Source organism: Chelonia mydas, chromosome 9, assembly GCF_015237465.2.
Source record: "Chelonia mydas isolate rCheMyd1 chromosome 9, rCheMyd1.pri.v2, whole genome shotgun sequence".
Taxonomy (NCBI): Eukaryota; Metazoa; Chordata; order Testudines; family Cheloniidae; genus Chelonia; species Chelonia mydas.
This window is the reverse complement of record NC_057855.1, coordinates 765765-778979: the sequence shown is the minus strand read 5'-3', so window position 1 is coordinate 778979 and position 13215 is coordinate 765765. Positions and strand designations below refer to the sequence as shown.

The following is a 13215-nucleotide window of genomic DNA, read 5'->3' as shown; positions in this document are numbered from 1 at the left end:
ACAAACAAACCAAAAGACATTTCATTTCAAAAAGTATAAAGTGGGACATCAGGTCTGCAATTCTGTGCCCGTTGCTAGGTTTACTTTTTTCTTCTACCAATTTCTGATTTTACAGTACTGCGAAAAAAATTTTAAAAATCATTTTTTCCATTATTTTCACTACAAGTCTGTTAAGTAAAATCGAGGTCTTAGTTGTGTGAGAGAATGCTCAGTTTTGCAGCATCCCAGACATCATGCAATCTTTTCCCACTTATTACAAGAGTTGACAGACTTCAAAAAAATTCTTCCAAATATTGATGCTTCAGGTACATCTGTACATAAGAACACAAGAATGACCATACTGGGTCAGACCAATAGCCCTCTAGTCCAGTGGCCTGTGCCAGATGCTTCAGAAGGAATGAACAGAACAGGGCAATTTACTGAGAGATCCACCCTGTTGTCCAACCCTAGCTTTTAACAGTCAGTGATTTGGAGCAGTTAGAGGTTTAGGGACACCCAGGGCATGGGGATGCATCCCTGACCATCTTGGCAAATAACCACTAATGGACCTATCCTCCATGAACATAGCGAATTCTTTCTTGAACCCAGTTATACTGTCAGTCCTCACAACTTCCCTTGGCAATGAGTTCCACTGGTTGACTGTGTGCTGTGTGAAGAAGTACTTCCTTATGTTTCTTTTAAACCTGCAGTCTGTTAATTTCATTGGGTGGACACCTAGTTAGTGTGTTACGTGAAGGGGTAAACAACACTTCCCTACTCACGTTCTCCACACCAGCCATGATTTTATAGACCTCTGTCCTCTCCCCCAAGTCGTCTCTTTCCCAAGCTGAACAGTCCCAGTCTTTTTATTCTCTTCTCATACGGAAGCCGTTCCATGCCCCTCATCACTTTTGTTTTCCTTCTTTGAACTTTTTCCAATTCTAATCTACCTTTTGGAGACAGGGTGACCAGAACTGCACCCAGTATTCAAGGTGTGGATTTACATAATAGCATTATTATATTTTCTGTCTTTTATTATCTATCCCTTTCCCAATGGTTCCTCACATTGTTCGCTTTTTTGACTGCCGTTGCACATTGAGTGGATGTTTTCAGAGAACTATCCACAATGACTCCAAGATTTCTTTATTGAGTGGTAATAGCTAATTTAGGTCCCATCATTTTGTATGAATCATTGGGATTATGTTTTCCAACGTGCATTCCTTTGCATTTATCAACATTGGGAAACAAAATGGCAGATGAAATTCGATCACCTAGTTTAGTGAGATCCTTTTGTAACTCCTCGCACTCAGCTTCGAACTTTACTATCTTGAGTAATTTAGTATTGTCTGCAAACTTTGCCACCTCACTGTTTAACTAAAGTGTCCCATCTTTGTAATGTCCACAATAGCATTTCTGCTAAATCTTCCTTATTCCAAGCAGCTGCCAGATCAGATCTGGTATCTGTGTTATATGTGTACTTCTTTTTACATCACATACACCTTAAATTGGTATATGCACGGGGCGAGAATCTGGGCTCAGAGGGATAGTTCATCTTGTAATGCTATCTGTTTGAATCCAGCCAATGAATCTCTATAATTGCTAACAGACCAGGCAGTGCTGCGTGGTATTAAATTGCACATGAGAACTTCCCAACTAAACCACTAGAGATGAAGTCTTGGCTACAATGCAGTAAAAGGGCATTTTGCCATTGATTCAGTGGGGCCAGGATTTCAGCCTAGGGACCTGATCCTCTTCTGACTTACCCCAGTTTGGCCCAGCTGTTAGGCATGAGAGAGCAATTTAGGCTTCTGTGCTCACCGATTCCTTGGTCTGTCTGCTGAAGATAGTAGTTTCACTAACTCAGGGCAATTGAGGTGGTGGGTTTTGTGGACCTTGAACTGAGATCACCAAATTCCTCCCCACCACCCAGTGCAAATATGGACTCTGCATGGGAACAAGTTCACACACGCATCTCATGGGCCTGGTTCGCTAATATCTCATTAATATAGTTCTGTGAAACCCAGGAAGCAACAAAGGACAACAGCCCTTGCATAAGCTCAGTTTTCATTAGTTCTACTCTCCTAGTGGGTGGAAGACAAAAAGTAAAGTCATCAGGCACCAGGTAGAAGTATGTTACTGGAATTAACATCTGGGTTGGTTCATATTAGTGTCAACTCCAAAAATAGGGGGGCAGATCTCCACTCTGTGGGATTTCAAATCCCTCTTTCGGTTCATACAGTTCTGCTCTCCATGATTAACCGCCTTCTGAGCTGGCTGCTGAGATGCTCCTTCTTTTACTTGACTGGAAATCATTAGAGCTGTGTCAGCGCTTTCATAACTGAGATTAGAACGTGGCTGTAAATAAAGAAGCATCCACTCTAGGCTGGAGCGTAGCACATAAGGGAGGTTCTGTGGTCACTGCAATGTAAGTTGCACTAAAGGGCTGCAGCTAATGGACAAATATAAGAAAAATGTACATTGTTGTGCTGTGTGAAGTGCTAACAGCTGTGGTAGCTGCACCGTGAGCAGGACTGCATCCCTGCCCAGTGCTCTGACCTGGGTCCTCCCAGAAATGGAGAGACCTTCAGCCGTGCTTTTCATGGGCTGCAAAGGGCAGCCCAGGGCAACTGTGAGAGCACTGGAGTCAGTTGTGAGCTTGGGGAAAGATATTAGCAAAACCTCTTTCACTAGGAGGGTGGTGAAGCACTGGAATGGGTTACCTAGGGAGGTGGTAGAATCTCCTTCCTTAGAGGTTTTTAAGGTCAGGCTTGACAAAGCCCTGGCTGGGATGATTTAGTTGGGGATTGGTCCTGTTTGAGCAGGGGGTTGGACTAGATGACCTCCTAAGGTCGCTTCCAACCCTGATATTTGATGATTCTAACAAGCTCTTGGGACTGGCTGCCCATTGGCACTTCCAGCCTGTGGCCAAGGTTCTTTACGTTTCAGGTCCCTCGGATTGGAGGAGGGGCTGTGGCCCAGGGTTCTCGGGGCCCTATAGGCAGCTAGGGAAGGGAAATAGTGGAAGACCCCTCTCCCACATAACTAGAGTACATCTGTACTCAGTGGTAACAGAGATGCGCTGCTCAATCCCACCAGCTCGTCCAAATGCCAAGGGTTCAGAACTGACCGGGTCGTGCTTGCTGCTAGGGAACATGAGGCGGCTGAGGAAAAGACACACAACGTCCCAGGATACGGCTAACGCTTGCTCCTGCTCTGACTGTCATGTGACCCATCTCAGGTAACAGATGTGAAGAGGAAGAATGTCCAGGACGTGTTTGTGTGACCCAGCATCAGCAGGGAGAAGGAAGGAGCCGAGGCCAGGGCAGAACAGCAGGGTCGTTCCTGTGCTGCAGGGATGGTGAAATCCTCAAGTGCCCAGCCTAGTGTGGCTCCAGGGCCAATTATATTTATTCTGGCCCGTGTGATTGACTGTTCTGTGTAATTCCAGGACCAGCACACAACAGTCTGACAGCAAGGCCAGGACTCTGCGCAGAGCTGCAAAGAGCGAATGCTCTGTTTGGCGGTGGTGCGTTTCAGGTAGGAATCCTGGAGACAGCTGAGTTACTGCTGCTTGTCAGGCACGCTAGACAGAACTCAGAGGCCGGGTCCTATTGCCATTGAAGTCAATGGCAAGGCTCGCATTAGTTTCAGTGGCTAGGGGATGTGGCCGTATGTTGCAGAAGCCAGGAACAGCAGCATAAATACAGCAGTGCCCACTAGGAGCTGAGGAAAACCTTAGAAATTCGGTGACAATTTGCTTGGTGTCAGCTGCAAACAGCCAGATTTCTCTGCACGGTCTGATCCTGGGGAATGATTCCAACTGCCCTTTAATACCGCGACTGACACTTAGGAGGGGGTTAGTACATGTATCTCAAAGGCCCCTGAAATGCAGCACAGTTATTTCAAATGGTGGCTGCATGTCCCACATCTCTCTCCTGGCAGGTACAGCCCAGGGCTCAACAAGAGCCTCTGAAATCTGCTCTAGGAATTACTGTGGGGAAGTTCTCTGGCCTGTGTTATCCAGGAAGCCTGACTAGATGATCACAATGGTCCCTTCTGGCCTTGGAATCTGTGAATCTATAATTCCACTGCTGTTAGTGGAGTTCCTCCTGATTTACGCTGGAGTGAGAGAAGAGTCAGGTTAAAGTAGCTTTTCTGTGTCAGTTAAAGAGGCTAAAGATTGAAAGAGACAAATAAAAGATTAATGGAAGTGAAGCTTGAGAGGAAAGGAAGGGAGAACAGGGAAGGGCAGAGAAGGAAGGTGGAGTTACTGTGAGGGATTCCTTGGTCTTGCCCTTCAGTTTTCACCCTTCCCTGCAGTGTTTCTCCGAAAGTTTTTTTTTTAAAAGATGGGCCTGAACTAGAAATGAACTCCGTTTCACATGTGTGGGTCCCAGCCACTCCCTGGGGGTATGCACATGTGTGGGTCCCTGCCCCCCTCATTGAAGCAGGTGTGCAGGGTTACTGCCCTGGGAACTGCATGGCACCAGTGGGCGTGGGGTCGGCTGCAGGCGGGGGGTGCAGGCCGCGGCCGGGCTGGCTGCGGGCAGGGTGGGGGGTACCGGGCAAGGCTGGCTGGAGGCGGGGTGCGGGTCGGGGGGGGCGGGGCTCGGTGCGGGGCACTCGGTGGGGTGCAGGGCAGGCGGCGGGGTGCGGGGCTAGGTGTGGGGCTGGGGACGGGGCTCGGTGCGGGGCTGGGGGCGGGGCTCGGTGCGGGGCTCGGTGCGGGGCAGGCGGCGGGTGCGGGGCTCGGTGCGGGGCTGGCGGCGGGTGCGGGGCTGGCGGCGGGGGGCGGGGCTCGGGGCGGGGCTGGCGGCGGGGGGCGGGGCTCGGGGCGGGGCTGGCGGCGGGTGTGGGGCTCGGGGCGGGGCTGGCGGCGGGGCTCGGTGCGGGGCTGGCGGCGGGTGCGGGGCTCGGTGTGGGGCTGGGGGCGGGGCTCGGGGCGGGGCTGGCGGCGGGTGCGGGGCTCGGTGCGGGGCTGGCGGCGGGTGCGGGGCTCGGTGCGGGGCAGGCGGCGGGTGCGGGGCTCGGTGCGGGGCTGGCGGCGGGTGCGGGGCTGGCGGCGGGGGGCGGGGCTCGGGGCGGGGCTGGCGGCGGGTGTGGGGCTCGGGGCGGGGCTAGGGGTGGGGCTGGGGGCGGGGCTCGGTGCGGGGCTGGCGGCGGGTGCGGGGCTCGGTGTGGGGCTGGGGGCGGGGCTCGGTGCGGGGCTGGCGGCGGGTGCGGGGCTCGGGGCGGGGCAGGCGGCGGGTGCGGGGCTCGGGGCAGGCGGCGGGTGCGGGGCTCGGGGCGGGGCTGGCGGCGGGTGCGGGGCTCGGGGCGGGGCTGGCGGCGGGGGCGGGGCTCGGTGCGGGGCTGGCGGCGGGTGCGGGGCTCGGTGCGGGGCTGGCGGCGGGTGCGGGGCTCGGGGCGGGGCTGGCGGCGGGTGCGGGGCTCGGGGCGGGGCTGGCGGCGGGTGCGGGGCTCGGGGCGGGGCTGGCGGCGGGTACTCACGGGGCGGGCGGCTCGGGGCAGCAGCGCTCGGAGCAGCCCCAGCAGCAGGGCGCCGCCCAGGCCCAGCAGAGCGGCCGGGGACCCGCCGGGCGGCAGCGGCAGCCCCGGCAGCGCCAGCACCAGGAGCCCCAGCGCCAGGGCCAGCAGCGGCGGCGCGGCCCGCACCATGGCGGCGGCGTCGGCGGGCGGGGCGGGGCGGGGCGGGGCGCAGTGAGGTCACTTCCGGCCCGGCCGGCCCCCCTCAGCCCGCGGCGGGAAGGCCGGTCGCACAGTGGCCGGCGCCGGGCGAGCTTCGCAGACACGCGGCTCCTGCAGGTAACTCCGGGCCGGGCGGGCGCCGGGCGGGCGAGACCGGGCGGCGCTTCCGCGAGCACCGAGCCGCCGCTGCCGGCAGGGGATGGAGCCGCCGCCGCGCGGGAGACAGACACAGAGACACGCGCCCAGAGAGAGAGAGAGACACACACACACACACACAGAGACACGCGCGCGCGCACACACACATAGAGAGACTCGCACACACAGACGCGCGCGCACAGACGCCACAACACACAGAGAGACACGCGCACACACACCATCACACACACCACAACACACAGAGAGACGCGCGCGCGCGCACACACCACAACACACACCACAGAGACGCGCGCACACACCACCACACACACCACAACACAGAGACACGCGCGCGCGCGCACACACCACAACACACACCACAGAGACGCGCACACACACCACACCACAGAGACGCGCGCGCGCACACACACACCACAACACACAGCACAGAGACGCGCGCGCGCACACCACAACACACACACACACACAGAGACGCGCGCGCGCACACACCACAACACACACACACACAGAGACGCGCGCGCGCACACACCACAACACACACACACACACACACAGAGGCGCGCGCGCGCACACACCACAACACACACACACACAGAGGCGCGCGCGCGCACACACCACAACACACACACACACACACAGAGGCGCGCGCGCACACACACACCACAGCACACAGCGAGAGAGACGCGCGTGCGCACACACACACCACAACACACAGCGAGAGAGAGAGGCGCGCGCACACACCACAACACACACACACACAGAGACACGCGCGCGCACACACCACAACACACACACACACAGAGACACGCGCGCGCACACACCACAACACACACACACACACACACAGAGACACGCGCGCGCACACACCACAACACACACACACACACACACAGAGACACGCGCGCGCACACACCACAACACACACACACACACACACAGAGACACGCGCGCGCACACACCACAACACACACACACACACACACAGAGACGCACGCACGCACACCACAGCACACAGCGAGAGAGACGCGCGTGCGCACACACACACCACAACACACAGCGAGAGAGAGAGGCGCGCGCGCGCACACACCACAACACACACACACACAGAGACACGCGCGCGCACACACCACAACACACACACAGAGACGCGCGCGCGCACACACCACACACACCACAACACAGAGACGCGCGCGCGCACACACCACACACACCACAACACAGAGACACGCGCGCGCACACACCACAACACACACCACAGAGACGCGCACACACACCACAACACACACCACACCACAGAGACGCGCGCGCGCACACACCACAACACACAACACACAGCACAGAGACGCGCGCGCGCACACACCACAACACACAACACACAGCACAGAGACGCGCGCGCGCACACACCACAACACACAACACACAGCACAGAGACGCGCGCGCGCACACACCACAACACACACTACAGCACAGAGACGCGCGCGCGCACACCACAACACACACCACAGCACACACAGCACAGAGACGCGCGCGCGCACACCACAACACACACAGCACAGAGACGCGCGCGCGCACACCACAACACACACACACACACAGAGACGCGCGCGCGCACACCACAACACACACACACACACAGAGACGCACGCGCGCACACCACAACACACACACACACACAGAGACGCGCGCGCGCGCACACACCACAACACACACACACACAGAGGCGCGCACACACACCACAACACACACACACACAGAGGCGCGCGCGCACACACACCACAACACACACACACACACAGAGGCGCGCGCGCACACACACCACAACACACACACACACACAGAGGCGCGCGCGCACACACACCACAACACACACACACACACAGAGGCGCGCGCGCACACACACACCACAACACACACACACACACAGAGGCGCGCGCGCGCACACACCACAACACACACACACACAGAGGCGCGCGCGCGCACACACCACAACACACACACACACACACACACACACACACAGAGAGAGGCGCGCGCGCGCACACACCACAACACACACACACACACACACACACAGAGAGGCGCGCGCGCGCACACCACAACACACACACACACACACACACACAGAGAGGCGCGCGCGCGCACACCACAACACACACACACACACACACACACAGAGACGCGCGCGCGCACACACCACAACACACACACACACAGAGACGCGCGCACACACCACAACACACACACACACAGAGACGCGCGCACACACCACAACACACACACACACAGAGACGCGCGCGCGCACACACCACAACACACACACACACAGAGGCGCGCACGCGCACACACACACCACAGAGCGAGAGAGAGAGAGACGCGCGTGCGCACACACACACCACAGCACACAGCGAGAGAGAGAGAGACGCGCGTGCGCACACACACACCACAGCACACAGCGAGAGAGAGAGAGAGACGCGCGTGCGCACACACACACCACAACACACAGCGAGAGAGAGAGACGCGCGCACACAGGCGCTGGGGGACTTTCCAGGTCTGGCCTGGTGGATAAATGAAGGTCAGACAGGGCGATGCCACCTGCGCCCCGCTCTGGCAGCGAGCTGGCCCGGGAGAGGCGTGCGGAGGGAGCTGGCTGTTGTCCCTGGTGACGGGTGGGCTGGCATCACTTGTGTGGTCCCTGGCAGCGTGATGTGGAGACACACGCAAGCAAGGGCACCTCCTTACGAGGCCCAGGCTGTCTCCATCCCACACCCCTGCTCCGATAGGCTGATGATGCAGTTCTGAGGCTGGCACGTCACCTCGTCAGATGCCGAGGGCTGGCTCAGCCTGGCCCCTTGCCAGCCCAGGGTGTGCGCTCAGGATGCTGCTTGTGCTGAAATGTGGCCGGGCAGGTTTAAAGGACTCTGCTTTGTCTGAGCCCTGTGCTGGGTGCTTGGGGTGTGTAGCCAGCCCAGACCGGATCTCTGCAGTGTGTCACTGGAACCAGAGAGTCAGATGCCAAGGGACTGATGCTGATCCAAACAAAACCCACTGATGTCTCCCATTGACTTCATTTATACCTGTGTTAGGGAGAGGGGAAATGCTGCCACACCAGAATTCCCCCCTCACTCACACCAGCAGCCATGGTTAATACCCACATCGTGCGGGGAGATGACTACGCCAGGTGTAAAGGGGGTGGAGAATCAGGCCCAGTGGATGTAGTGCGTGAGTTAGTGTAAGAGTAGGACACCAGCCCTGTGTCGTGAGTAACTTTATGCATGAGACGAGACTTTTTTTTTTCCAATGGGAAATAGTGGCAAGCATCAAGGGCAGAGCCTGGCCCTAAATGGACGAGGTTTAATTTATATTATTATCTTCTTTGATACAGTACTTTTAAATATATCTTCCAATGTATTTCCCTCATTTTGTTAAATTAAAAAAAAATCTACACAACCTGAACCTGTTAAACGTTATTAGTTTATGAATATGTAAATATTTTTGCCATTTTTGACCATTTTTTACCCTTATTAATCACAAAACAATTAATGATACATAGCATTTCTCCTACCAGGATCTTTATTAATATTTATTAATTAAGCCTCCCAATAAGCATCTGTGAAATTAGGAAGTTTATTGACGCATTTTATGGACAGGTAAACTGAAGCACAGAAATTTGTATTGATTTGCTCAAGGTCAGACACCAAGTCATTGATGAAGCTGGGAATGGAATTCAGGTCTGTCTCCTTAACTAGCCCCTAGACAGCACTGGGTTTCCTGTATGAACCAAGTTAACAACTGAAGAAAAGAGGGCCCAGGTTTTCACTGCTTCTTCAGGTGACTTGGTGCTGGAAATCTAACAATCACTGCTACACTTTCACACAATTTGTGTTCCAGGCCTTGTCTACACTACAGAGGTAAGTCGACCTAAGTTACGCAACATAGCTTAGGTCAACTTACTGTGGTGTCTACACCACCCTGGGTTGACGGGAGAGCGATCTGCGGTCACTTTTGTGGGTCTTCTCTAGACCTGCATCGATCGCCGCGGTGTTGATCCTGGGTAAGTGTAGACATGCCCCCAGTCTGTTCCGTATAAGGACTTGTCCACATTAGGGATTTTTTGCGTGAGAATGGCTGCATTGGTGCAGCTGAACTTGTGCAACCCCCCCACTGTAAATACACTGCACCAATGGGATTTCCCCTAATCTGAAACTGGGATAACTGCACTGGTGTAAACCCTGTCCAACCAATGCAGTCACCTATTATCACTGACCTGGTAGAACATATGAAATCACTACTAGTAAAATTTGAGAGAACATACAAATTGGTGGTGTGGCAAATATTGATGGGGTCAGGTCAGTTATACAGACTGATCTGGACTTCTTGGTAAGGTGGCTCATTTGAACAACATGTTTTAATATAGCCAAATCCACATAGGAACAAAGACTGTAGGTCAGAGCGAGTATCCTGGAATGCAGTGACACCAACAAGGACGCAGAGGTCACGACAGATAGCCAATGAGCATGAGTCCGGTACATAAGAAGGTTAATGCAATCCTGGGTGTATAAGCGGGAGTAGGGATGTGCTATTACCTCTGTACCAGCACTGGCAAGATCATTACTGGAATAGTGTGTCCAGTTTTGGTGTCCACACTTCAAAAACCATGTTGAAAAATAGTAAAAGAGCTACAAAAATGATTCCAGTTCTAGAAAACCTACCTGATATGAGAGACATAAGAAGCTCAATCTATTTAGTTTATCCAAGAGTTGGTTAAGAGGGGACTTGATCACAGTCTACACCTACCTACCTGGGAAGAGATTTCTGATGGCAGAGGGCTCTTTCATCTAGAAGAAAAAGGCCTAACGAGATCCAATGATTGGAAACTGCAGCTAGAACTTTATTTCAGACTGGAAATAAAGTGCACATTTTTTATACTGAGGTAATTGACTACTGGAACAACGTACCTAGGGCTGTGGTGGATTCTCCATCACCTGAAGTCTTTAAATCAAGACTGGCTGTGTTTCTATTAGACATGTTCAGCCAGAAGTTATGGGCTTGCTGCAGAAGTTACAGAGTGAGGTCTGCTGGCCTGTGTAATGGAGGAAGTCAGACAAGATGATCATAATGGTCCCGTCTGGCCTGAACATCTCTGAATCTACACTGGGGCTTTGCACCACTGCTGCACATCTACGCTAAGGTGCAACCGGTGTAAATATTCTTAGTGCTGGACTCTGGTTTGCTAAGTCCATTTTGTGCTACTTGAGCAGAACAAAGTTGACATAAACTGGCACATGGAGAACCCCCCACACAGGGGAGCTCTTTGATGGCCTAGCTCTGCTGGCCCAGGAGGTGGCTGTCACCACAATCTCCCCGTGCCTGGTTTAGGGGAAAGGTGTGTCAGGTTGTGCCTGGGCAGGCAGGGAGTAGCAGAATGGAGCTCTGTGGGTTCAGCTCTTCACTGGCATCCCATCACTCAAAGACCTGTGGCATAAATTACAGGTGTTTCTCAGCAGCTCTGATTTACACCAGGGCTTGGTGGTATGCATCCGGAAAGCTGCCACCAGCCTCCTGACACAGAAACTTGGTCTCAGCTGAGAATCTAACCCTTTATATAAACAAACAGTAAGATGTTAATTAGGCAGAGAATGCATATTCCATCCACATTTTCATGGCTGCAAAGGCTTCTTCAGAGTAATCCTGGATCTCTCTATGTAGTTAGGGACTTAAAAACAACAACTGGTAAATATGTACCTATATCTAGAGATAGCAGAATCTCAGCTACATTGATGTATGTTTCTGTAACTAAATACACAGTGATCCTAATAGAGCAGAGGAGCCCTTCCATTGATACGGGTTTATCTGGTGTGTTTAATCCCGTCCCTGTCTTTAAGTTTTTAGGGCAGGGACTAAAATATGCTACATCAATAAGCCTTCTTTAAATCTGAATGAGATAAAAGGGTGCTGCGTTTTTACTTATATACAGAATGAGGGGGAAACATCTTTAACTTTTGAGGTCTACTCAAGCCTTTTCAATATGTCACAACGTCCTCACTGCATTAAGTTCCTATATTATATTCAGTCTTTTCAGGGGTGTGAGTACTGGTATTTACATTTTTCCAAATATAAGTACTTTCAGTTTCTCTTGTGCAGAAATGGATTTACCTGAATTACTTTTGGTTTTAATTTAGCTGTCAGGTGCAGAGGGAATAGTTTCTTCATTTGGACTAATTCATTGAACGTTGAGAAAGTGATGGGGAATTGAAAAAAACAGAAAATCTTGTTTTCCTCATCTCATCATTGAATAAAGACAGGTGAGAGACTAGCTCTAAAAACCTTGAAGCACATGGGGCCAGATCATCATAGGGATTTGGGCACCTAAGGATACAGACAAGCACCTAGACAGGTTTCCGAGTAACAGCCGTGTTAGTCTGTATTCGCAAAAAGAAAAGGAGTACTTGTGGCACCTTAGAGACTAACCAATTTATTTGAGCATAAGCTTGCTCACGAAAGCTTATGCTCAAATAAATTGGTTAGTCTCTAAGGTGCCACAAATACTCCTTTTCTTTTCGACAAGCACCTAGTGGATTTTCAGAAGCACCTGTGATTAGGTGCCTAACCCCCTTTGACTTCCACTCCCATTGATTCCAATGGGAGTTAGGCACTGAACTTGGTTATGTGCTTTTGAAAATCCCAGTAGGTACCGGTGTGCATCTTTAGGCATCTAAATACCATTGACAGTGTGGCCCGTGGTGTCAAGAAACAGTCAGTTCTCTAGCTACCGTGACTATTTCCTTTGTTTAATAAATCAGTTAATTTTAAATGCAAAACATTTTTTTTCTCGTGTATTGAAGGACATTTAAGATAATTTTTTAACTAATAAAAATAAAAATGCTGTCTTTCTACACTTTTAATTGAATTTCAGTTTCCAGGGCAGCTTGACACAAATCCCAAGTAAACAATTACCATCTAGGAAATCAGAAATGTGTCATTCACCAATTTCTAACATAATAAAAAAGTAAAAAATTAAGAATCTGAAAAAGTATATCAAGATATATAATTGCTTAGCTCTCTGTGTACAGATGTAATTCATCCTCTTGGCTAGCAAAAGGAAGTACAAAATGTTGTGTAAAGGCTCTATTTATTTGGAAATCCACACATTTTAATGACAGGTTTCAGAGTAGCAGCCGTGTTAGTCTGTATCCGCAAAAAGAACAGGAGTACTTGTGGTACCTTAGAGACTAACAAATTTATTAGAGCGTAAGCTTTCATGGGCTAAAACCCACTTCATCCGATTATGCAATGGAAAATACAGTAGGAAGATTATATATATATATGTGTGTATATATATATGTGTATGTATATATATACACACACACACAGAACATAAAACAATGGGTATCA

The 13215-nt window shown here is 52.2% G+C and overlaps 2 protein-coding genes across 5 annotated transcripts in view; one reads left to right on the top strand and one right to left on the bottom strand.

Moving 5' to 3' along the window:
• The window catches only part of LOC102941365 (D-beta-hydroxybutyrate dehydrogenase, mitochondrial), a 40396-nt gene extending 34729 nt beyond the window's left edge, over positions 1-5667 (bottom strand). The window contains exon 1 of one of the 2 annotated variants that reach the window (XM_037909610.2): positions 5470-5667. In XM_037909610.2, the coding sequence (XP_037765538.1) occupies positions 5470-5637 (168 nt within the window). In that variant the 5' untranslated portion in view covers positions 5638-5667. The remainder of the gene's footprint in view (positions 1-5469) is intronic. The other variant, XM_037909611.2, reaches the window with a different exon arrangement.
• Positions 5609-13215, top strand: part of BDH1 (3-hydroxybutyrate dehydrogenase 1) — a 42563-nt gene continuing 34956 nt past the window's right edge. The window contains exon 1 of one of the 3 annotated variants that reach the window (XM_037909612.2): positions 5609-5784. The gene's annotated coding sequence lies outside the window, so the exon portion shown is untranslated. Of the gene's footprint in view, positions 5785-8309; positions 8396-12007; positions 12126-13215 lie in introns of those variants that run through there. The other 2 variants (XM_007071350.4, XM_043523155.1) reach the window with 2 other exon arrangements.